This window comes from Geotrypetes seraphini, chromosome 6, assembly GCF_902459505.1.
Source record: "Geotrypetes seraphini chromosome 6, aGeoSer1.1, whole genome shotgun sequence".
Classification (NCBI taxonomy): Eukaryota; Metazoa; Chordata; class Amphibia; order Gymnophiona; family Dermophiidae; genus Geotrypetes; species Geotrypetes seraphini.
The window spans coordinates 170,155,093-170,181,151 of record NC_047089.1 but is presented as its reverse complement, the minus strand read 5'-3'; the positions used below and the strand labels follow the sequence as shown (position 1 = coordinate 170,181,151).

The 26,059-nt window shown below is 42.0% G+C and overlaps 1 protein-coding gene across 5 annotated transcripts in view; it reads left to right on the top strand.

Annotated features, from left to right (window-relative positions):
* FRMPD4 (FERM and PDZ domain containing 4) overlaps positions 1 to 26,059 on the top strand; it is a 726,784-nt gene that overhangs the window by 165,199 nt on the left and 535,526 nt on the right. For 2 of the 5 annotated variants that reach the window (XM_033948886.1, XM_033948891.1), the window contains exon 1: positions 24,112 to 24,200. The exons of 1 other annotated variant lie outside the window; for it this stretch is intronic. In XM_033948886.1, coding sequence (XP_033804777.1) covers positions 24,127 to 24,200 — 74 coding nt within the window. In that variant the 5' untranslated portion in view covers positions 24,112 to 24,126. Of the gene's footprint in view, positions 1 to 6,113; positions 6,197 to 24,111; positions 24,201 to 24,928; positions 25,387 to 26,059 lie in introns of those variants that run through there. 2 more of the 5 variants (XM_033948890.1, XM_033948889.1) reach the window with 2 other exon arrangements.

Here is a 26,059-nt window from a genome sequence, read left to right as displayed (position 1 = left end):
CTCGCCAGTCTGGATCGTTGTTGGGCAATTCACTACAGACTTCTCATGCAAAGTATCTGATTGGACACACGCTCCATCGTGATCCCACGGATCACTGCAGAGCGATCGCAACACATGTGCAGACTATCCTGGTTGGCTGTAGATATGATCCGCGCTTGCGCTTACTCTCCACACAAGCGAGGTGAAAACAAAGGGGGTAGGGTGGCTGCAGTATACTTGAGTGGACATTTCAATTTAGTGGCCATTTCAATTTAGCCAGATTATGGAACAGAGCACGCTTTTAACCCACGGGTTAAAACCGCGGGCTCGCACTGCACTGTGCTTTTCGCAGAATATATGGGGAGTAATGTACATTTTTAATTTTTATTTTGAGGGTTGTTTTGTAACCTCGAAACTGGGATTTCAGGGCGGCAGATAGCAGGAGAGTCGGCAGAGACAGGAAGCAACTGGTCCTCAGCAGTCGCTTCATTTTGGAACAGCAAACCCTATCAGTGTTCCTTCTTCTGTTTAGTGAATCGAAGGCTTCCTTACTTATGCATGCCATTTCCCCTCATTTGCATGGGCGGATCGGATCGGGTGGGAGATTGATCGGGCAAAAGGTTAGTGCCACATTATCCAGGTTCTGGAGAAAGCAGAACTTTGTGGCTCCTAGCCATGAACTCTCATTGGAATGACTGAGCTGAGCTGGAAGGGGGTATAAAAATAGGGTGAAGCCCCCAAGTTTTTGCTTTTTTTTTTTGTAAATAATTTTTATTGAGAAAGCAGTCAACACATACAACAAGGTCCAGACAGAGGACCAAAGAACTGGTACATGAGAAGAGTAAAACACTGATAAATACAAATGCCCTCCACCAGGAGAGGTGCAATCAAAACGGCCACCAGAGATAAATACAAAGTCAGATTAATAGAAGAAGAGCAGAACCCCGCCAAAACGGGTCTCAGTAGGCATGCCAGAAAGCAACCTCCTAAAGATAACTAGGACTGCAAAAACATTTTGTCAAAAGTATAAACCCCACACACAACAGTCGCCCACCCATCCATCTTACAGAACTATCCAGCGCAAGCAATCCACACAAACCACAAAATTCATTGTTTGAGGTGTGCCCCAAGTTCTTGCTAATGAAAGGTCATAGCAGCGTGGTCCAATAAAGGCAAGTTGTGATTGAGCTGGAAAATGGAAACCCGAACAATCAGGAGGATACAGGCAGGGTGACCCCGCCCCGCCCCGCCCCCTCCTCTTCTTCTCCCATTACATATGATTTTTCAGATCCATTAAACAAAGTCTTATGAAGTTTTCTTAAACTGATCTACTATTTTAAAAGCTGAATTCATCGATGTGGCTACCCAGCAGACAAATTAATCATGCTAAATGCTACACAGCTTTGGGCCCACATGAGTGAATCTTTCACAATGGTCTGTGACATCGCAGTAGTATCTGTAAAATCTTTTCTGAAATCCAAATGCCTGAAGCAACAGTGATAACTGCTTCATTTCACTGCTGCCTTTCATGTAACCAGTGATGAGAAGAGCATTATCCAAATGGAAAGTTACAATACAATCCCTTTCAGTGGATATTGATGCATTTATTTGAGCAGGGAATGTCTCTTCTATGTTTTGATGTACAGCGCTGCATATGTCTAGTAGCATTATAGAAATGATAAATAGCAGTAGTTGTAGTAGTATTTTATCTAGCATTATATTTATAGATAAGCACAGGGTGACTGGCAAGCAATTTCAATATAATTTTTACTAATAATTCCTTCTGCATGGGCCTGAAAGAGAATTATTACTAAATTTGTGTGCAGACACCCAATTTTGGATGGGCCTGGGCCCAAGGTGCGTGGGCATGGGAATCCCCATCCCCTGTTCTGTGCCTGGCATCACTTCCCCCTCCCCCTACTCCTGCCCCCTTTAGGTGATCTGGGCTCTCCTCCCTCCCCAGGCAAATCGGGCTCTCAACTTTGCCTACGCCCTCCCCCCAAAATACTTTTTAAATTTCACTTCTTTGCTTGTAAAGAGCAGCCACTAATGCATGCTTCTCACCACTAGTAGCCAAAATGCAGATTTACTAAGTCTAAAAATACTTAGGTCTAGTCAGCATTTTAAACAGGAAATTGTGTCAGATAGAAGGCTGAAGGCTATAGGCTGGTGCTGGACAGTGTACATCAGACAATGGTCATTGCCAATGAAGAAGTGCTGATAAAAGGTATGGGGGGTGAGGAATGCCTGGAGTTTTCAGCTGGGTTTAGGGATCCCCGCCAGCTACATCATAGGTCTGTAGCAACTGGGTGGGCTTGAATCCATAGTAGGTGGGCCTGGGCCCACCCATGGCTACATCAAATTCCCATGGCTACATCAAATTCCCAAATCCAAACAATCTTCAGGAGCTGTGTCTATCATCTGCGACAACTATGCATGCAGTCTCTCCCTAAAATTTGGAATGCTATGCCTTCAACTCTCCGTACATCGTCTAGCTTTGGATCTTTCAAGAAAAAGCTCAAGACTATTCTTTTCCTTCCTGCCTGTGGGGCCTTCATGAGTGTACTCACAGTCTAACCATCTTGGTTCGGTATTTTTGTTAATTATCACTAACTATATATTGTCTGTTGTTTCATTTAATGCTGTGTATGTCTGTCGTAATCCGCCTAGAAATTTGGATAGTGCAGAATAGAAATGTAGAAAATAAATACTGTAAATAAATATATCAGGAAGACAAGTGATTCATACTACAATAATATCAATGTAATGCCTTCTACATTGGGTTTGCTCCAGCCTAAATTGATTCTGAATCCTGCAACACAACTGATAGAAGAGTATAATTAAGCTTTACTAGCGACCAGTACAATTCAAGGCTACATTTAAAACCCTGTGTCTGATCATCAGTGCCCTTGAAAGAAATGGTTCAAAGTACTTGAACATATCTACATATCTCAAAGGTTGCTAAGGACCTCCAAAGGAATATCCCTAACCACACCTTCTCCAAAGGATAGGGTTATCAGACGTCTGGATTTCCCCGGACATGTCCGGAGGTCAGAATGGCTTTTCAAAACCCAGCACTTTGTCCAGGTTTTGAAAAGCTTTCCTTTGGGCAGGAGGGCATCCGCACATGCGCGGATGTCCTGCCCGATGAGAGCAGGCAGCGGGGGGAGGGGGGAGGGGCAGGGTTGGAGGCAGGGCTGGGGCGGGATCGGGGCATGATGGGGCGGAACCAGGGCGGGAATGGATGGGACTGGGCGGGCCTGGGGCGAGTCTAGGGGTCCAGATTTTCCAGACAGAAAATCTGGTAACCCTTCCAAAGGAAATCATGCAGTGTGACACCTGCCGATGGGCCTTCCCTGGAGTAGCTTCCACACGCCCATAAAAGGATTTACTTAATGCAACATGTTCTCTACTTCAGAAAACAAGTGAGACCTGGATCTTCTCCCAAGCCTTTAATTGGAGAAGCAACTAACTTCTGCAGATAGCCACATACACAAGGACTAACATTTACTGTACGTACTGTAGCAGGACTCACTTATCCACTCCTACTCTAGCTGACTTCATTTGTGGTTTCCTTAAGTTAGTCATCCTCAGATTTTATCTAACTACAGTTGCTCTATATTATCTTTTTATATGTTCCACCTCCACTTAGTCTCTATGCTATTAAGATGTATTAATGTGTAATGTGTTTTGTCAGTAGCATACTGTGCCATAATGTGTTCTATTATTTAATTTTAAAATTTTTTTCTCAGCCTATAATAGTCTATTGCCTATGACAGGATTAATCTTGTTATACACTGCCTTGGTAACTAGATCCTACTAAAAAATAAATGTACGTCCAGGGTTAGAGCACAGCTTTAGATAATATCACGAAATTAAGAGCACAAAGTACCACGTTTATGCCAGTCCTGTGACAGGGTTTAGGGATTTTTTTTAAAAAAAATTTTTGTAAGGATTAGGCTGAAACTGAGTTTGTTCTCTCTTTTATTTTCATCCCTTTCTTCTACCAAAGCAAATTCCAGCAAAATAATAATAATCATAATAATATTAATATTTGAAATACTGTTACTACTGCATTAAGCAGATCTAAGTGGTTTAAAATCGTAAAAAAAAGAGTTTGGCTATATATTTTGAAAATCAATCTTATTGCCCTTTTTCTAATTTGATTATTTTCTTCTTCTTTTGTTCATCCATGTATTATTTTTCTTATTGTTAACTGAGTCGAGCTCCTATTGGTGATGACCCAGTCTACAAATCTAAGTTTTAGTTTAGTTTACTTTAGTTTCATCGAAGAGAGAAAAGAATGCCAATGTGTAGATAAGAAACTAAAGATTACAATTGTGCAGTATACAGATTAGAGTAGAATATCAATCAATTCAGGTGTCTACTCCACACATGTATGAGGTGCTACCCAAAAGTTTGGGGAATGTGAACAGCGCACGTGAACTGGATATAGTATGCCCTCCTGCCACAAGAGGTGTCTAAAAGTATGCTTTGTGAATCAGTGTGTCAATGGAATCAAATGGAAGCTTCATATGGCACCAGCACCAAAGTGAAAAACTCAGTTTAAATGATGTTTTAACTAATATTCAAGGTGCATAATGGCGTCTCAAAACATTGGCACAGGAATCATGCCTCCATAGGTGCATTGTAGCACCTAATACAACTTTAGGCATGATTCACATCAAAGGCAGGTACCAGAAATGTAGTCCTTGAAAACCCAGGAGTACATTTCTGCTGTCTACATTTGCTGGAGGTGCGATTGTCTAAATGGTGTTGTCGCATGATTGACATGCGATTGGCGGCCACTTTTAAGGCAGTTGCCAACAATGGCACCATTTAGAGAATCCGGGCCTATGGCCCATGGCGCCTTAACTTAGGCGCTCTACCAGCCCCTAAGTTAAGTTAAAAAAATACCATTTAAACAACTTTATAAACGAATTCTCAAGGTGCCTACCGGCGCCTAAAAAACCGGAGCTGGAATCATGCCTCCATAGGCACTTTTTGGTGCCTAATGCCACTGTAAGCATGGCTAAAACTGGAAGTGGTGTTAGGCACCGTAAAGCACCTACGGATGCGCGATTCACATCAAAGGTAGGCGCTGGAAATGTAGGCCTTGAAAACCCTGACTTACAGTTCTAGAGCTTACCTATGCTGGAGGCGTGATTCTCTACACAGTGCTTTTAAGGCGGCTGTCAACAATGGTGCCATGTAGAGAATTCAGGCCTATGAGATTTTGACCTGGTTAACTACAAAATTAAACTACACAAAGCACACTGTATGCTTCTCAACATTCATTCCTACCTTAACACAGATAACCCCTATGCAAATACAGGACCAAAAATTAAAAGTATTAATATATACAAATTGTCACAAGCCTGACTCCTTTACCAGCCTTGTGCCAGTTAGGAATCCCAGAAACCACCCTGTTAAGCTGGTTAGGGCTGATCAGTATGTCCCTGCAGCCCGACAGAACTCTGGTCACAGCCTAAGAAAATCGAGTTTGGCTCCTTTAAGGGCGTCCATGTTGAAATTGCCGGCCAAACAGGCTGAGAGGCAACCAGAGTTGAACAGAGCCCATCCCCCGCACAGGGCTGGTCATGACTCCACAGCTCTGCAGCATTTAGAGAGCTGGTTGTCATAGAGAAGGAGGCAGCCCAGGGAACCTCCTATGTTGGAGGAGCCTCCAACATAGTTTGGTGATTGGAAAGTTTGGTGATTGGAAGTGTCACTATTTGGTGGTGAATTGACTGGGACTGCTGAAAAGAAAAACTGCTAGTGAATTGTGTTTTCTTTTGAAAGTTTTTTTGTTGTTGTTACAAAATGGTTGCCGCTGCAAACAGGGGCTCTGCTGCAGATAGGCAATGCTAAGCCTGTGGTTAACTGACCAGTTGGTTTTGGCCTTTCTGGAGCTATAGAAGACCTTAAGGTTGGTGGCAGGATTTGCCTATCATCTTTGTGGAGGGTTTTGTGGGTTTCTTTTGCGCTTTGTATTAGCAAAATGCTGATTTGCAGAATCCACTAACCTTGTGCTCCTTAGTACATTGGAAGGAGCTAAGATCCTCAATATTGGAGATGATATGGTTTGTTTTTTGCTGTTGTGCTAAAGGACTGAGTAATGCTGAACTTGTGATCTATGTTGTTGTTGCGGCTGACAAAGTAACAGGACTTACCTGGGACATAAACTGGACACTCAGGAGTTGACCAGACCAGGCTGGTGAGTGGAGAATTGTTTTTTTCTTTTTGTTACAATTGTTATTGATAATCCTGGACTCTTTTTGTTTTGCATTGGCTATCAAACCTGAATAAATAAATTATGTTTAATTCTTTTGAGAACTTACCTGTGCAGTACCATCCTGACCATTACACACGTGGTAAGCTCACCATAAGAGGGACTTCCTCCCTTTTGGGGTAGCATGCCGGGGCTATATTGTGGTTGTGTGCCGGTCCCTGCTATGCCCTAAGGGATGGCCACGCTACAAAATGAAACTCTAAGATTCAAGAATCTGCATGCAGTACAACTCTGGAGAAAAAGAAACAAATACATTTCTTCCTGTACAGTGCACAATATAGACAGCAGGTATAAATTCTCAAAATCGACACAATTCAATCACTAAATTGAAAATAAAATCATTCCCCCTACCTGTTGCCCTCCCTCCATGCGGTGCCTCAACTAGGTGCCTCCCTCCAGCCGGTGTCTTACCTTCTGGCCAGCTCCCGCCTGGCCATTTTATGTGGCTCATGGTGCGATACAGCATTTTCATTGCCGCCCCCGGTGTTATCTTCTGGTGGCTCCCTCATCCTCACTGCTGCAGTATGCACAAAGCTGCGAGCGGTGGCTCCTTGCGCATCCTGCGCCTCATTCGGAAGCATTCCCTCTGATGTTGTGATGTCAGAGGGAAGGATGCGCGTAGGAGCCGCCGCCCACGGCTTTGTGCACACTGCAGCACTGAAGAGGAGGGAGCCGGCCAGAAGATAACATCAGGGGCGGCAATGAAAACACAGCTTTGCACTGTGGACTGCATAAAACGGCCAGACAGGCTAGATTCGGCCCGCGGGCCTTGAGTTTGACACCTGTGCTCTAACCATTAGGCTAGTCCTCCACCTTATGATTATATACAGTACAGTCTCATCAACTTACTAGATGCTCTGTGGAAAATTACCAGAAACAGCATTATGCTGATTCTACTGCACAGACTTCCCTGCAACATTCAGCATGTCCAGAGCTCAGGATTAGCATTAGGTTTAGTAGCACCTGGATCACACAGTTATAATACACCTGAACTTTATTATGTTGTTTGTAATCTTATTCTGGTTTTCTATCAGGAAAATATTTTTCTTCAGACATTTATTTTGTCTAAAAATTATGATCTAATTTTGACTGAAACTGACCTCATAAACAGGTTATGTCATTATTATTCTGCGTGATACTATAAAAAGGACCTCCATTTTTACCAGGGTTGCTCGGCATATTCTGGCCTAGCATTCACAAACACAGCTTGGATACTTAGTGCAGAAAGGTTTGCTGTACATTCATGTGGTTACCTGTTCAATAAATAAAAGGGAAAAAGTGAAATAAAAATTGTAGGAGTCGTTTACTTTCATGGCGCGCTTTTTGCCTGCACAGTTTTTATGGCGTTTTGACTGTTGCCAGTACTCCTGCCGGTTTTTGCTGTCCCTCATTCACGGCAGTATCCACTCATCCCCTGATGAAGGCATCTACGGATGCCGGAACTTGGGATCCTAGTTGGGACAATCTAGGCATGACATAGACTCAGTTAGCATCCATACCATAGGAATTCTATGAGTGTCGGAGCTGTTATCTCTGCGGCCAACACTAAAAAAACATACTACGGTTTTGTAAAAGGGGGGAGGGGGGGTTAGTTAAGTACCAAATATCAGAACTTAACTGTCAAGAATTCTATATGTTATATTTATAAAATGGAACGAATTCTTGCTATGCAAAAAGGAAATTATAACAAATTTAAAAAAATTTGGGGGCCATTGATTGAATATTCGAATGATTAGACACTTTTTTTTTTTTTATATAGAAGAATAATATGATATGGGATTGGGAGGGTATAATGTGTGAGATTCAAATAAAATGTTGATATGTGTGGAAGGGAAGGGGGGAGGGGGGATAATATAAGATTTAATATTATATGAAGTAAACAAGTGAATTGTATGAATATTGAATGATTATTGTATACTTGTTATGAGATATGAAAATGAATAAAGAATTGGAAAAAAAAAAAGAACTTAACTGTCAAGTACTGACTGTGCCCCCAGAATTAGGGTTATCAGATGTCCGGATTTACTCGGCCATGTTCTCTTTTTCGAGGACTATCCTGGTGTGTGGATGGATTTTGCAAACCCAACACTTTGTCTGGGTTTTGCACAATCCCGGCTCTACTAGAGCTCGGGGCCATGTCTGGAAGGCCTCTGAGCACGTGTGAATTTGACGCGATGATATCACATGCATGCATGCATGTGTGCGATATCATCACATCACATCTGCACATGCTCAGAGGCCTTTTAGACATGACACCGAGCTCCATGAAGAAGTGATGAGGTTTGTGGGTACACCGACAGTTGCACGCAGAACAATGGCGTGCCAACAATGGTACACCGACAATCACGTGTCGGACATGTGTGCATCAATGCACAATGAGATCCAAAAATGGTTTTTGAGAGGAGGAACCCCCATCCACTACACTGAAAACATTCAGTTTCTATCTAGTGTTAGGGTAAGGTTTACCTTTATGGGTTCCCATAATCATCATGTAAACCTTACCCTAACACTAGATAGCAACTGAATGTTTTCAGTGTAGTGGGAGTGGGGGTGAGGGTGGGGGTGGGTCCGGGTGGGTCCCCCCATCTCCCCATCCCCCCTTCAAAAACGAGGGTTACTTTGTAACCCTCAAAAATAAAAAAAATTGTTGGGTCTCAGTGCAGTGCGCACTGGCGCGCAATTGTTGGCATGCCATTGTCCTGCGTGCATTTGACGGGTCACCAGTTTGTGTGGGTGCAGGGCTGGGCAGAATAGGGCAGAGGGGCAGATTGGGGCAGGAGCAAGTGTCCTATTTTTTTCCCTATCAAAAGTCCCCAAAATAGCCATTTTTGAGACAGTGTCACTGAAAATGTCTGGTTAGTGCCTAACTGGGTATGTGACCAATTAACACCAAACAAATAGTTTTTGCTTGATTTACCTATTCATTTGTGTTTTGTATGCATATTCTAGTGTGCAGTTTTTAATTCTGTCAACTAATAATAAAGCAGCAATGTTGGTATGAACTTTCAATACAACTTCTCGTCCAGTCCATTACTTAGACCAACAAGTCTGACATGAGCAGAGTAGACACAATTGGTGGTTCGTGGCACCCCAAAAATGTGAGAAGCAGGTTTCCCTTCAGACTCAATTGACTTTGGTGATAGGGTCCAGCTAAGATATTTCTGGTAGCAATATCTGAGCTGCTTTGACAATGAGACCAGGTTGCCTGGCATTGTTGTTTGGGTTTGAATCCAGAGCAACATTTCCCTCCCCTACCATTACATCCAGAGACTCCGCTAGCTATTCAGGCAGAAATGGAGGAAGCATGCTAATGATGCACTTTAGCCAGTTGCTAGAGGGGAAAACACTAGTGGCATGATGTCCATCCTAGCCCCAGAAAGGAGTATGATAGCAAGTTTGAGTATAGGTGGGGGAGGAGAAGGTATGGTGTTGAGAACCTTGATCCCTGTGTTAGCAAATATCTCTGTTTTCATTGGTTCAAGTAAATAACTAATCTGTAGACAAGGCTCCTGCCTTATCCCCATGTTGTAACATTTCCTCATAACACATGGGGTCTGAGCTTTTCCTGGCACGCTCATCTGTGTTTACTTTGGAGTCAAATTGGTAAGCCATAATAGGCCTCAGCAAAGTCCTTGTTCCACACACAAAAAATATTGTAAAGCTCAGAGTAGAAGAACATTAACTTACTTTGGAGAATGTAAAAAAAAAAGAGCTTTCTGAGATGAAAACTGCAGTTGATTCTGCAAAAAATAATAATAATAAAAAAAATCTAATTTTATCAGACTTGGACACCATTCTTGTTAAGGGTGTTACCAATCTGTGCAAGAGTTGAGGCCCTCAACAATGTTACTAGGAGTTCAAATCCGAGGTTATTTAACTTTCCTAAGTCTTTAGTTATACCACCTCATGAGATGATCAGAAAGTATATGTTGGGCATTTTAAATATACTGGAAGTTTCAATACCTATGACCAAGTTTTCTTATTCTGCACCAAGATAGAAGAGTCTAATCAACAGCATTCCTTTAGTATGCCATATTTGGGCATAACAGCATGATTGGAAGCATCTGTTGAAGACTTTGTACAAGTTACCACGGTTGTAACCAGTGGCATACCAAGGGGGGAGGAGCAGTCCTCCCTGGGTGCAAGCCATGAGGGAGGTGTTCTCGGCCTTGGAGTCATGGTCCGGGAACTTCCCTTCTCACGACCTGGTCCCAAGGCTCTGGGTAGTCCCTGTGGCCCAGCATGTTTCCATCTTTCTCTCCTGTCCGATGGCCCTTTACCTTTTGTGAAGCTGAAAAGACTGCCGGCCTCAGCAGTGATTCAGCGACATCGCCCGCGGCTCTCCTTCCTGCTTTCTGCGTCTGCCAATGACGCAACTTCCTGTTTCCACCCGGGTGTATTGCAGCAGAGGCAGACATGGAAAGCAGGAAGGGGAGCCACGGGCGATGTAGCTGAATCACTGCCGAGGCCAGCAATTTTTTCAGCTTCACGGAAGGTTAAGGGCCATCGGACAGGAGAGAAGTCTGGGAACATGCTGGGTCACGGGGACTATCCAGAACCTTGGCACCAGGCTGTGAGAAGGGAAGTTCCCGGACCATGACTCCCAGGCCGAGAACACCCCCCTCATGGCTTGCACCTGGGGGAACATTACTAAAAATATTTTTTTACATTGGGGGGGATTGTCAAAAATGATGGCAGGGGTGTCAAAAAACAATGGGCCCTGAGTGTCACATACCCTAGGTATGCCACTGGTTGTAACTTTAGCCTTACGTGCTGACAAAAACTGGCTGTTGAGCGATTATATTTTAGGCACTGTAATATTTCATTTTTGAATTGTGATGTAAGGAATAGAAATGTTTCCTAAATGGAAAGGATATTTTATTTTCCTTTTCTTTCTTGCTTTTCATTATTGATCCCCCTCCTTTTTTGTGGACTGTTGAACATGTGATTTGTGTATTTGTCTTTTTGGTGTGTTTATATTTAAAAAAATATGTTTTTAAAGAATAGCAAGAACCTTACAGAGAAATATCACACTCTGGAGAATAAGAGATGACTTTAAAAATCTCTTCTTTCTTCAGTTGTCAAAAAAGGGTCATCTTTGTTCTTTTCAGAAAAAAACCCCAGATCTATTTAAACATCAAGAATACTGTTTTTTTCTTTAAAGCAGACTTGCATACACTTTTTCTTTATCACAATCTTGGTGCAAATATAATATGGGGGTTCATAATTAAAAAAAAACCCCTATCTAAAAAGTGTCCTAAATGGCTACTTGGATCAAAAAGCCTGATCGTCCAAGTACCCATAACCAAAGCTGGTTTTTAGACGTATCTAAAAACAACTTAGGCCTTTCCCCTGCCTCTGCCTTGGATAGAAACATAGAAACATAGAAATAGACGGCAGATAAGGGCCCACGTCCCATCTAGTCTGCCCACCTTAATGTCCCTCCCCTACCTTTGCCCTGTGAATAGATCCCATGTGCCGATCCCATTTGGCCTTAAAATCAGGCACGCTGCTGGCCTCAATCACCTGTAGTGGAAGACTATTCCAGCGATCAACCACTCTTTCAGTGAAAAAGAATTTCCTGGTGTCACCTCGCAGTTTCCCGCCCCTGATTTTCAACGGATGCCGTCTTGTTGTCGTGGGACCCTTGAAAAAGAAGATATCTTCCTCCGCCTCGATGCGGCCCGTAAGATACTTGAACGTCTCGATCATGTCCCCCCTCTCTCTGCGCTCCTCGAGCGAGTATAGCTGTAATTTGTCAAGCCGTTTTTCGTATGGTAGATCCTTGAGTCCCGAGACCATCTGGGTGGCCATTCTTTGCACCGACTCCAATCTCAGCACATCCTTGCGATAATGCGGCCTCCAGAATTGCCTTACCACTGCCTTAATATGTGACCCCGAAATATTTGCATTGATTTAAAACAGGAATGACCACCTTATCCAAGATGATATGAGTGTCTGAATTATTACTATTTATTTGATTTTTTAGCCTGTCCTCCCAAAGGAGTTCAGAATGGCTCACAAATGAGGTACTTGAGCATTTTCTCTGTCTGAGTTGGTGGGCTCATAATCTATCTAATGTACCTGGAGCAGTAGAGGATTAAAGGGCAAATTCTATAAGAAGCGCCTAAAAGTTAGGCGCCTATATAGGCACTGTTCAGCACGAGTCAAGTAAAATGGGGTGCTGTTTAGTGAATCACGCTGAGCGGCACCTATTTTGGAGGCGCCCATTAAATAGGCCAGCTCTAGGCACAACGAAAAGTTAGGCGCCTATGCGAGCGCTTAAGCACACTTAAGATCAGTGATTCTGTAAGAAGGCGCCTAACACGTAGCCACGCCCACGCCTAACATGCATAGCGCCTATTATTATTTTTTTTTTTGAAGGCTGCCTAAATTTTTAAAGGCGCCTTGTTGCAGAATCACGCTTTCTTGATAGGCACCTATGTTTCAATCAGTGCTGATTAAAAAGCTTAATTGAGCTGCTTCCTGTTCAATTTAGATAGGCACCTATCTAGTTGGGTGCTCTGAAATAGGTGCCTAACTTTAGGCGCTGGTTCTAGAATTTGGGCCTATGTGACTTGTGTAGGGTCACAGGGAGCCGTGCAGGGTTTGAACCCACAACCTCGGGGTGCTGAGGCTGTAGCTCTAGCCACTGCACCACACTCTCCCCCCTGTTTTGAGGGCAGCAGGGTTCCTGTGCTAACCCCATGCTAATCGGTCTGTGCATGGCAATTTACCTGTGCTAACTGATTAGCACAGGGCAGGGGTGTCAAAGTCCCTTCTCGAGGGCCGCAGTCCAGTCGGGTTTTCAGGATTTCCCCCAATGAATACGCATGAGATCTATTTGTATGCACTGCTTTCATTGTATGCTAATAGATCTCGTGCACATTCATTGGGGAAATCCTGAAAACCCGACTGGATTGCGGCCCTCCAGGAGGGACTTTGGCACAGGGCTTGCTTTCTCTCTGCCTCCAAACATGCTCCCCTCGCTAAAAAGTAAAATCTATTTTCTAGGGTGTGGATAGTGTGCTGATTCCAAAACTGCCATGAGATGCCTAAGGGCTCCTTTTACTAAGGTGCGCTAGCGTTTTTAGCGCACGCAGGATATTACCGCACACTGCATCGTGCGCTATGCGGCTAGACCTAATGCCAGCTCAGTGCTGGCGTTAAGGTCTAGTGCGCAGGGCAATTCAGCGCGCGCTATTCCGCGAATTAATGCCCTGATGCACCATAGTCAAAGGAGCCCTGAGTGTGTTCTATAGTAGTGCCTTTTTAACGTTAGCGCTTACTTAAGGCTAGTGAAAGGACCCCAAGATTTGCTTAAGGTTTCCTCTGCAGCTTTAAGCAGCAGTGCATCTTAATGTGAAATCTTTAAGCCAGAAAGAAAGAACCTTGTGGGTAACAATGTGCCATCGACCTCTGTGGGCACAGAATCTACTGTGGTTATTATCTCTGCACAGTACGGTGTACAACTACTATTGAATTCATTTATTTATATATTTTTTGGCTCTTACACCATAAAAAAAAGAAGTTCAAGAGAAAAAAAAGCTTTAGGCCCAGAGTTTACTGACCTAGAAAGACCTGAATGGGATGATTTATTATTTTCCTTTAAGACTGAGAAATGTGAGACCTGGAATAGTGACAGACTGTGTACAGCAGTTTGTGGTGGGCTCGAATACCTCACATTCTGCCCAGGAACTCAGGCGATGGAGAGGGTCAAGAACTCTCATATATACCACCATTTTCTAAGAGGTAACAGAAGTGCTCTCACTTTTGCAGGCTTGTCAGACATTCTTCTCTCTTTCTCAGTTTGTTTGGGGGTGGGTGGGGGGGGTTCTCCCCTCAATTACCCTTCATCAGATATTAGTGAATTGAAAAAATTATGAAATTAAGGGATCTCTAGTACAGATACCAACCATACCATTGGCTTTCATATGCATGCTCATTGGTTCACATCTTAGAGGGGAAGTTATCAACATGGGCTACTGTTAAGTCAGGTTAGTGTACAAGTTGGGTTACTTTACCACAAGCCGGTTTATTTTAGCACAGGGTCCCATTTTACGCAAAGTAATTCAAATTGTAGTAAAAATAACCCAAGTTAACAGTAGCTCACATAGAAAACCTTCCCCTTCATGGCTTCTTTCAGCTGTGACGCTTCACTCTGGCCGCCGGAGGCCTGCCTTCAAATCTCTTGTGGCACTTTAAAAGCCTAATAGATCTTTACGATCCAAAAATCAAAAGCTATTCATTCCAATAGTGTAGGGAAATAATGCAGAAACTAGAGCGATGACTTTCTGTATTTCTGGTGTCAAAATGTGGAATGCCCTGGTGGGACCATTGCGACGCTGTGTAAAACCGGTTTCAATTTAAGAAGCAGTTGAAAACTCAGCTGTTTCTTACTGCATTTTTATGATTTTTTTTTAAAGTTGGCTTTTGAGAGTTATTTATTTAAAGTTCTTTAAGATATATATGGGTAATTGTAACAATGGTGAAACTAAAATAGATCAAATAGAATTTCTAATCAATGAGATGGATGAGCTTCTTTGTGAGTGCAAATTAACTCAAAATGTGGCTCTACAGTCACATTTCATCATCCACCATCTGCAGTTGTTCTCTTTTTTTTTCCAATTTAATTTGTCAGAGCTGAAAATCTAACTTCATAAACATTCAAAAATCAGATTACTTATAACATGCATGTCGCATCAGCGATGAACATCCATTTAAGACCAAGAAAACTGGCCAAACCCTAAAACACATCAAAATATAAAATTGCATATAGCATACAGGTCGCCTCAATGACGAACATCATTATGACAAATTAAACAGACTGGACCATCGAAAACCTCCGTGACCAGTACTCAGCACTCAACAGTCATCACTCCTTCTCCCTCAGCCAAACTCAGACCCTATATTTCATCTCCCTTGAAAAGAGGAGACTGAGAGAGGACATGATCGAAACATTCAAGATAATGAAGGGAATAGACTTAGTAGATAAAGACAGGTTGTTCACGCTCTCCAAGGTAGAGAGAATGAGAGGGCACTTTCGCAAGTTAAAAGGGGATAGATTCCGTACAAACGTAAGGACGTTCTTCTTCACCCAGAGAGTGGTAGAAAACTGGAACGCTCTTCCGGAGGCTGTTATAGGGGAAACACTCTCCAGGGATTCAAGACAAAGTTAGACAAGTTCCTGCTGAACCAGAACATACGCAGGTAAGGCTAGTCTCAGGTAGGGCACTAGTCTTTGACCTAAGGGCTGCCGCATGAGCGGACTGCTGGGCACGATGGACCACTGGTCTGACCCAGCAGTGGCAATTCTTATGTTCTCCTTCTCCCTCAGCCAAACTCAGACCCTATATTTCATCTTACAGAACAAATGTCTTTTCTTAAAGTTCTTGTACAAGTCACTTCATCCTCCATTACCAGAGGCACATTAACTCAATTGGAGTGCTACTTCAGTGGTTCTCAACCCAGTCCTTGGGGCACACCTAGCCTGTCGGGTTTTCATAACCAGAAGGACTATGCATGAGATGGATCTGTATGCACTGCCTTTTATGTATGCAAATCTATCTCATGCATATTCACTGTGGATATCCTGAAAACCTGACTGGCTGAGTGTGCAATGAGGACTGGGTTGAATCCCACAGCGCTAGTTTATTATAGGTTTCACCTCTGTATTACAGGTTAGTGAATTCCATAGGACTGCTATTTTGCAAGTTCTCATCTTTAGCAATCCAAAGATATCGGGCCCAGAAGTGGCATTGTCTACTTCTGATGAGTTCTAAATATTTACTGCCAAGCCTAACTCATCCACTTAATCTCTTTAAAAAAATTTATTTTAATTTCCTGTATCTTGGCTCCTTTTTATCTTTTGTGGCTGAAGTGAGATAGATATTTCCTTTATATTATGCTTGCAGTTAGGGTTACCATATGGTTCCAGAAAAAGGAGGACAAATTGAGACATCTGGGTTTTACTTCTATTGAAAGCAATGGAAGTAAAACCCAAATGTCTCAATCCGTCCTCCTTTTTCTGGAGCCATATGGTTACCTTGCTTGTTGTATTTGTGGTATTTCCTAAATCACAAGAATTGCTAATTGTAATGATATACCTCCTCTTCTCCGAAACTGCGATAGCAGTTTCTAGCGGTGGGAGCCGCGCTGAATTGCCCGCGCTGTTCCCGACGCTCATAGGAACTCAATGAGCATTGGGAGCAGTGCGGGCCATTCAATGTGGCTCTCTGAGCTAGAAACTGATATCACAATTTCGTAGAAGAGGGGGATAATAATTAAAAATAATGCTAAAAAAAGTACCTCCACCACTGATCCATAATCCCTTCAAGATTCATGAATCCCCTCTGAATATATCCCCTACATCCTCTCAGTACCAATTGGGCTATCCTTGGTGGTTAACGGGGGAGGAGTGCTCTTGATTTCCCCTGCCCTAGTGGTTTCGTCTTCACAGTTAATGCTGGAAGGCTCCAAGTGGTTAGTACCACTAAAACTAACTCAAAACTTCGCCAGTTCAATGATGATATCTAGCACTTAACTGACTAGGTAAACCACGTAATTAGGACCCCTTAAAACACAGTTTTGTCTTTATGCGGTAACCCATAGCCGGTTAAGTGCCGAATTACACTTCGCCAGCTATGTGTTATCTGGTTCTGCAAACAGAGAAATTCAATTCCAGTGCCTGGACATAGAAACATGATGGCAGATAAAGGACAAATGGCCCATCTAGTCTGCCCATCCACAGTAATCATTATCTTTTTCTCTATCCAAGAGATCCCACGTGCCTATCCCAGGCCCTCTTGAATTCAAACATAGTCTCTGTCTCCACCACCTCTTCCAGGACACTGTTCCATTCATCTACCACCCTTTCCGTAAAAAAGTATTTCCTCAGATTACTCCGGAGCCTATCACCTCTTAACTTCAACCTATGCCCTCTCATTGCAGTTTCCTTTCAAATGAAAGAGACTCGACTCATGTGCACTTATTCCATGTAGATATTTAAATGTCTCTATCATATCTCCCCTCTCCTACCTTTCCTCCAAAGTATACAGATTGAGATCTTTAAGTCTGTCCCCCCATGCCTTATCATGAAGACTACACACCATTTTAGTAGCCTTCCTCTGGACTGGCTCCATCCTTTTTATATCTTTTTGAAGGTGCGGCCTCCAGAATTGTACACAATATTCTAAATGAAGTCTTACCGGAGTCTTATACAGAGGCCATACCTCTCCCTATGCAACCTAGCATCCTTCTAGCTGTTGCCATCACCTTTTCAACCTGTTTGGCTAGCATATTTTCCTCTAAGCTGAGCAGGAGTCCTCCATGTACATTCCTACTAGTGGGGGTGCTGTTTCACTAACATGTTTTCAATAGTGAGGGACAGGCAAGTTCTACAGGACTCCTGGGAACCTGCCTATCCCTAGAGATTGAAAATTCAATATTGAAGCTCCACCCTCTACGCGTAGCAATGCTGTTGAAGGACATCTGCTCAGCTTCAAGGGAACAGTAATGGCCAGGCATTGAATTTCTATTTTAGCACCGACATCAGTCAGCAAAATGCTGATCACCGCTGGCTGAATATGAGGCCCAAATAATTTTAGATTTGTTAGTGCCTGAGCCACTGTGTGGCATATAAGTGCTAATAGGCTTTCACATGTACTTATGAGATAATTCTATAAGGAGCTTCCTGATTTTAGCATGAGCGTGTAAATGCTGGCATTCTAGTCTTTTAGGCCCTGATTATGTAAACAGTGACTGAAAAGTTAGAGGCTTAATTCGGTACACCTAACTGATCTAGGCGCCCAACTTAATTTTCTTAATTAGTTCAATCAGTGCCATTAATTGAAAGCACCATAAACATTCCAAATACTACAAATCTAAAATTAATTCCTCCAAAACAAAATATTATTCAGGTTTAATTCAGAAAGCTCCAAATTCTTCCACTCTTTATCGCATATTAAATTCAATTTCGCATTCCACCAAACGAAAAAACCAAGATAACTTACTTAATCTCACATCTCAAGATCTTGCATCATACTTCATTGACAAAATTGACAAGATTAGATCCACATTCACCGTTAACTCACCTACTAAACATGACCAAGTATCTATTGAGGTTAGCTCGCTCTCTTCAAAATGTTCCTACTTCAAAATTCCAAATCTACTTGAAATAGAATCTGCCATAAAATCCATGAACATCAAAGGTTCTCAATTAGATTCAATTCCTCCATTCTTACTCAAACGCTTCTTCAGTATTTTTGGTCCAGCAATTCATACTCTAATAAGTGAAAGTTTAAAACAAAGTACCGTACCCGTCGTCTGGAAACATTCACTCATTCACCCAATCATTAAAAATTCCAAAATCAATGCTGAAGATCCATCAAATTATAGACCCATCGCTAATCTCCCTTTTTTATCTAAAATAACTGAGAAAGTCGTGTTCAATCAGATTTCAGATTTCATTGAAAAAACAAACATTCTCCACCCCAACCAAACAGGTTTTAGGCAACATCACTCCACAGAACACTCGTTAATTGGTATGACTACCACTATCCATTATTACTTAGATCACCACCAATCAGTTCTCCTAATCTCATTAGATCTTTCGGCAGCCTTCGACACAATCGATCACAATTTACTATTAAACAGACTTCAATCAATTGGTATTACAGACCAAGTCCTATCTTGGTTTCAATCCTACTTTTCTAATCGTTCCTCTTCTGTTTCTTTTAATAACACAACCTATAATACTTTTAATACAGCTTACGGTGTCCCTCAAGGCTCTATATTGTCTTCACTTCTGTTTAATATATTTCTTTCTCCTTTACTGACCTTATGCCAATCCATAGGCTTCAATGTATTTGCATATGCCGATGACATTCAACTCTTACATCCCATAGATACTAATAATCCATCCGATTCAGCATCAATTAATATTAAATTAGAGAAAATTCATAACTGGTTAAATGAAAATAGACTTGCATTAAATATTAAGAAATCCAACGTATTACTCTTCCCTTTAAAGGAGAACTTTAATCTACAGTTCCCTATTTCCATTAAGGGTCAACCATTACAAGAGGTTTACAACATAAAAATACTAGGCGTTATATTTGATCAAAAACTTACTTATCATGAACACATAAGTAGTGTTATCAAGTCTTCATTTTTCAGGCTCCGCCAAATACGTTCTGTGTCACAATTTCTTAGTATTAAATCTCTTAACATTCTTATTCATTCTCTTGTCATTTCAAAAATAGACTATTGTAATGCGTTGCTGATAGGAACAGCACAAAAAGAAATTAAACGATTACAAATGATACAAAACACATCCATAAAACTTATTTGTAAAGCTAAAAAATTCGACCATGTAACGCCCCTTCTTAAAGAAGCTCATTGGCTACCAGTTGCCCATAGAATAATATACAAACTTGGTCTGCTTACTTTCAAATCCCTTTTTTTTAAAACACCAGCTTTCATTCACAAATTATTAATACCTTACACTACCAACAGAACTTTAAGATCTACAGAACAACATTTATTATCTATCCCATCTCTAAAAATAATAAATACGCGCCGCCAGTTTATGTTTTCCGTTACTGCTCCCCAAAATTGGAATTCCTTCCCTATTTATCTAAGAGAAGAAACTAATATAGAAAAATTCAAAAGTAAATTGAAAACTTTTCTTTTCAATGATGCATTTATAAATTAATTTAAAAAAAAAAAAAAAATCAGAAATCATTTTTTTTTTCTCTTTCTTCAATCACCCTACCCTTCCTCATGTCCATTCCCTATATGTCTCTCCAGACTTTTAATACAATGTAAATTCTCCCCTTAATTCCTTATGTTTCCAGTTCGTTGCATCTGTCTAAAGTTGAGTTTGTTTTATCTATTGTAGTAATATTTTTAATATTGTAATTTTATCATGATGTACATCGCTTTGAATCCAGATAAAGCGATTAATCAAAATTTTATTAAAACTTGAAAACTTGAAAACAATTAAAAAGCAATTAAAAAAAAAACATAGGGGTCCTTTTACTAAGGCGCACCAGCCGTTTTAGTGCGCGCTAAATGCTAATGCATCCATTATATTCTACGGACGTGTTATCATTTAGTGTGCGCTAAATCGGCTAGCACGCCTTAGTATAAGGACCCCTATGTGTGTGATAAAATCTTAATCTATAAACACCAGCTGATATTCAGTGTGAGTTAACCAGACAGGAAGAGCTGTTGGCTGGTTAACCTGCTTGTCAGCTGCTAATTGGTCATTTTCAGCAGCACTTAACTTGTTATTTTCACTGAAAATGACCAGTTAACACTGGAGTGCAAGCTGCCTATGTCAGAGGCAGTCCAGGGGTAGTTCCAGGGGTGCAGTCCAGCTAGCTTCTGATCTTCAGCAGCCAGTGTTAGCACATAAATAAGACCACATAAATAGTTGTCCTTTTTATGCGATAACACATGGCCAGCTAGCTCTGAATATTGAGTTAACTGGGTATGCGCTAGTCATAAAAAAAACAAAGAAACCACAAAGCACCCACCAGATATTCAAAGCTGGGGGGCTGGATATGGCCCAGCATTGAATAACTGGGTTTAACAGCAGACATCAACAGCGCTGTCCACTGTTGACTGAATATTAAGAGGACATTCCTTTGCAATCTAAGTGTGATCTTTAGCACTAGCTGTATGACTGCTGTAAGTTTTCAATCACTAGGGATACGAGGTTCCCTGGAGTCCTGCAGAACTTGCTTGTCCCTCACTATTGAAAATGTGATAGTGTAACAGCACCCCCCACTGGCAGGACTGTGTCTGTACCTTAAATATAAGCGAGTTTTTGACCACTTAAGTTAGTATTCTATAAGAAAAGTTAGGCTTCAAATAAGCACTTTCCTAATGCCTAAATCTAGATCAGGCTTGTCCAAGTTCAGTCATTGAGAGCTGCAGGCAGACCAAGTTTTTAGGATATCCCTAATGAATCTGCATAAGAGAGAGATCTGCATACAGTGGATGTGGGTAGCATGTATATCTTTCTCATACATATTCATTAGGAATATCCTGAAAAACTGGTCTGACTGTAGCCCTCAAGGACATAACTTGAACTGATCTAGATGGTCCCATATAGAATTACCATCTGAGAGCCAGCAGTCTTTGAGATCAGTATATACATTATATAAAGCCTTTTTGCTGTTCCAGCTTTTTCCAGGCAGTTATCCGATTAGTGAAGTACAAATTGCTGCTAAATAAGTGGAAACTCTGCTCAGCTCTGCCCCAGAACACCCTGGTGGACTCAACTGGTTTTTAGAAGCATTATTGAGTAGAGGATTAGCCTAGTGGTTAGAGAACCAGGCAGGCAATCAAGGAAGCCTGGTTCAAATCCTACTGCTTGCTCCTTGTGATTGTGGTCAAGTCACTTAAGCCCCATTACCTCAGGTACTAAGTTAGAGATCCTTTTACTAAAGCTTATTGTTGTTATTGTTAGGGGCCTTCAAGGCCTAGTGACTTGAATTGCAGATCTATAAAGAACTCGGTTCTGTACTAGTCTGGAAAGGTCCTCCAGCATCATCCCCATGGTTGTTTTCAACTTGTCCAGCCATCTGACTGCAGGTGGGTTCCTTTGATCTTCCCAAACATGATGCTTGGGAACATCATGTTTACTAAAGCTTAGTGTGTGCTAAATGCTAAAAAGTTCATAGGTATAAAATAGGCTCCTTAATATTTAGCATGTATCATGCTAAGCGTTAGTGAAAGGGATCCTTAGAGTGTGAGCCCTCCAAGGACAGGGAAACATCTATAGTACCTCAACATACTGTAGCTCACCTTGAGCTACTGCTGAAAAAAAAAAAAAAGTGAGAACTAAATCCAAGTAAAATAAGTAAATAGATAATGCCAGTAAAAATCCAGATATGGATGCAGACTGAAAAACTGTAGGAAGACCTTAGGAAATGGGAAGACTGGGGGGTCCAAATGGCAGATCAAATTTAATGTGAATAAATGCAAAGTGATGCACATTGGGAAGAATAATCCAAATCATGGTTACCAGTTGCTAGGGTCCACCTTGGGGGTCAGCGCTCAAGACAATGTGGACAATACGCTGAAGTCTTCCACCCAATGTGTGGCAGCGGCCAAGAAAGCAAACAAGATGATAGGAATTTTTAGAAAAGGTATGGTAAACAAGTCTAAGAATGTTATAATGCCTCTGCATTGCTCAGTGGTGCAACCTCACCTTGAGTATTGCATTCAGTTCTGGTCTCCTTATCTCAATAAAGATATAGCGGCACTAGAAAAGGTTCAAAGAATAGCGACGAAGATGATAAAGGGGATGGAACTCCTCTGGTATGTGGAAAGACTAAAGAGGTTAGGGCTCTTCGGCTTGGAAAAGAGACGGCTGAGGGGAGATAGGATTGAAGTCTACAAAATCCTGAAGGGCATAGAAGGGGTACATGTGGATCAATTTTCTACTGCATCAAGATTTACAAAAACTAGAGGACACTTGATTGAAGTTACGGAACAATACTTTTTAAAATCAATAGGAGGAAATATTTTTTTCAGAGAATAATTAAGCTCTGGAATGCGTTGCCAGAGGATGTGGTAAGAGCAGTTAATGTAGCTGGTTTTACAAAAATGTTTGGACAAGTTCCTGGAGGAAAAGTCCATAGCCTGCTATTGAGACTGACGTGGGAAAAGCCACTGGTTGCCTTGGATCGGTGGCATGGAATGCTGCTACTATTTGGGTTTTTACCAGGTACTTGTTACTTGGATTGGCTTCCATGAAGAGGGGATACTGGGCTAGATGGACCATTGGTCCGACTCAGAAAGGCTATTCTTATGTTCTTATGGACCCAGCAAGCTGCTCTGAACATTTAGAATGAGTTGCATGTGGAAAGTGATGCTGTCTTCCAATCTTACCCAGCCTGACAATAAGATAGAGACTGGAAGGACTTAAGAGACGAGAATCAAAGGGGGGAAGAGGTGGTGGTGTTTGTGTGGGTTGCACAAAACAGAGTTCAACTCTGTGCCCTATTTGCTGTCAGGGCTCAGGCTGCAGGTCAAAAGTGTACTACCAGGTGCTGAGATCATTTCTAAATATCAGACAGCAGACCTGATCAAGTATGAAGGCACATTAATATACTATGGGAAACGCTGCTCTAGGAAGTAATCGGCAATAGCCTTTTTGCTAGGGGTAAAACATTTTCAGTAATATTTGGTATAATATTCATCATGCAAACCACCATCTAGGAACTTGAGGAATGGTATGGTTTTATTTTTTTATTTTCTCATCCTAAAAACATGAAAACCCCCAACATTTTGTACTTCAAAGCATAAGAAATTAGGTAAAGGCATAGTTTGGGGTGGCCACGGGGGCTGTGCCTTCCCTCCCAAATTTTCCAGGTGGCAATGCTAAATTCATGCCCTCCTCACCCTTTGCTAATACGACTGCCTTCCCCTCCCCCCTTCCAATGTAAAGCATCAAAACTACAGGTAAATGTTACTGTTCCAGTGTTTCCTCAGGGGTTTTCAGTATTGATGGTACAATAGAAAATGCGAAATTAGAGTTATATACACTAGCCTATTTCACTGTCTTCTGGTCTCAGACTGTGTTCCGCACTGCACAAAGCCGTAATTAATGGGAGAGAACAGCAAGTTATTCCAAGCCGATGTGCTTTTCGCCGGTTTAGCCACATTGTTTCATTCTAAGCAGGCCCCCCCACCGTCTTTTCAGGCAAACCAGCTGCCAAGAGCGCTGGAAACCGTCGTAGAAGAGAAGAGATTCGGCCGGAGGGACCCCTTCCGTCGAAGGCTCATTGGGGATGCAGAGTGCGTTGCAGCATTAGGCATTCTCCTCATGTTTCACATAAATGCATCCTGTTCCCCTAAGAGGACAGCCAGTGCATTTTGAGCCTGCTCCTTCAGCTTGGAATGTTGGTGAAAGGTGAGTCCTGAGCAGACACAGAACAAATGCATTTTCCTTCTTCTTTTTTATTTTATTTTAAAGACAGTAGAAAGGTGAAGCTGTCAGCTGTTCTTTGGAGTTTCACATGCTGGCTTTAAGGTGCCCCCGAATGTAAAAGTCAGTGTTAGGGATCACACAACTGGCCAGGTAAAGCTCAATACTGTTACCTCTGGGCACAAACGGAAACTCGTCTGTTACGCTTTGTAATATGTAGTCGCTTCAGGCTTCGCAGCTAACTTGTCAATGAGGTCTGCCAGAAGCCCTAACCCAGTGGTCTCAAACTCAAACCCTTTGCAGGGCCACATTTTGGATTTGTAGGTACTTGGAGGGCCTCAGAAAAAAAAAAAATTAACGTCTTATTAAAGAAATGACAATTTTGCATGAGGTAAAACTCTTTATAGTTTATAAATCTTTCCTTTTGGCTAAGTTTTAATAATATTGTAATTTATAGCTAAAGAGACATATCAAGACACTGTTTTAGTTTACTTTTGTGATTATGATAAACATACCAAGGGCCTCAAAATAGTACCTGGCGGGCCGCATGTGGCCCCTGGGCCACGAGTTTGAGACCACTGCCCTAACCTATGCTGCGACTAAGAGTGGCACGGACCTCAGATTTTTAAGGGCGTGCAGTTAAGATCCGCGAGGTCCGTGTTTTACCCCTTCCCCGACTTCACCTGTTGGGTCCTGGCAGGGGGTCGAGAATGGGCGTTGCACTGCTACACGGAAAAGGGAAGTGAGTGGTCCAGCGTGAATACCTTTCCCCACCCCTTAAAAAAAATCAGGTCTGTGTTGCAGCTTTCAAGAATTAATAACCGCAGGAGAGAGGACAGTTCAAAATAGATCTGGCACTCGTCTAGATGGAGCGTTTTCTGCCTCGGGCAAAGATTTTAAGCAAACTTGGTCTTCCGTGATCATTTTCGTCCAGCGCGAGCGAGCGGCAGCAAGAACCAATGAGAATATAATGTCCTGGAAATAGATGAACCCTGCGCTGAGTTTTGGTGCACGAACTTGACGCGTTGGTTCCCACTGCCAAGGAGCGGAGTGCTTGAAGGATTTGGAAGCAGATGATCCGTCCTGGCAGCAGAAGCGGGGGGACGCGCTCTTGTCGTCTCTCTCGGACATTTTAGAAGCGAACACTGCAGAGGACGGAGCGAAGTGTAAGGTAAGACCGATGAGACTGTTGCTTGAATAAAACATAGCATTTCGGTATCCGATGCTGTTTTCAATTCCAAACGTGGCCCTATTGCTTTGGATTTTCCTACTGTTGAAGATAAAAGGTTGAGATGAAACTGGTGAATGTAATGTTTTGGGTAGTCTTCAGAAATATATTAACCCTTTAGTAAGAATTCTTTCACAGTGGAAAGGATGCTGCTGTTAATATTGCTGTCAACACGTGAACCAAAGTGATTTAATATGAACTGCTGCAGTTAAGATAGTGGTGTGAACAGCTGTTTCTAATATTCCAGATCATATTGCTTCTGTTACTCGGGTCTTCCTTAACTGTTGTAATTTTATGTCTATTGTAATGCGCTTTGAGCATAATGTGCTCTGAGGAAGTGGAATACACCAAGAAAAGAAATGCATTTAAATCAGTGGAATTTTTATTTTTTTTCCCAGAAACAGGAGGAAACGTTTGTGTCCCCCCTTAAAAAAATGTGCTGTAATCTCTGATATATTGGCCGAAATAAAAGACCACGCCCTGGTTTTTAACATTCTTTTTAGTTGGTAGTGACGTGAGGACTCGCATTACAGAATGATTTTAGGACAAGGGGAAGGAGACGGGTTGATCAGATTACAGAGCCACTCCGTATAGTGAGGGATAGCTTGGAGTGAGT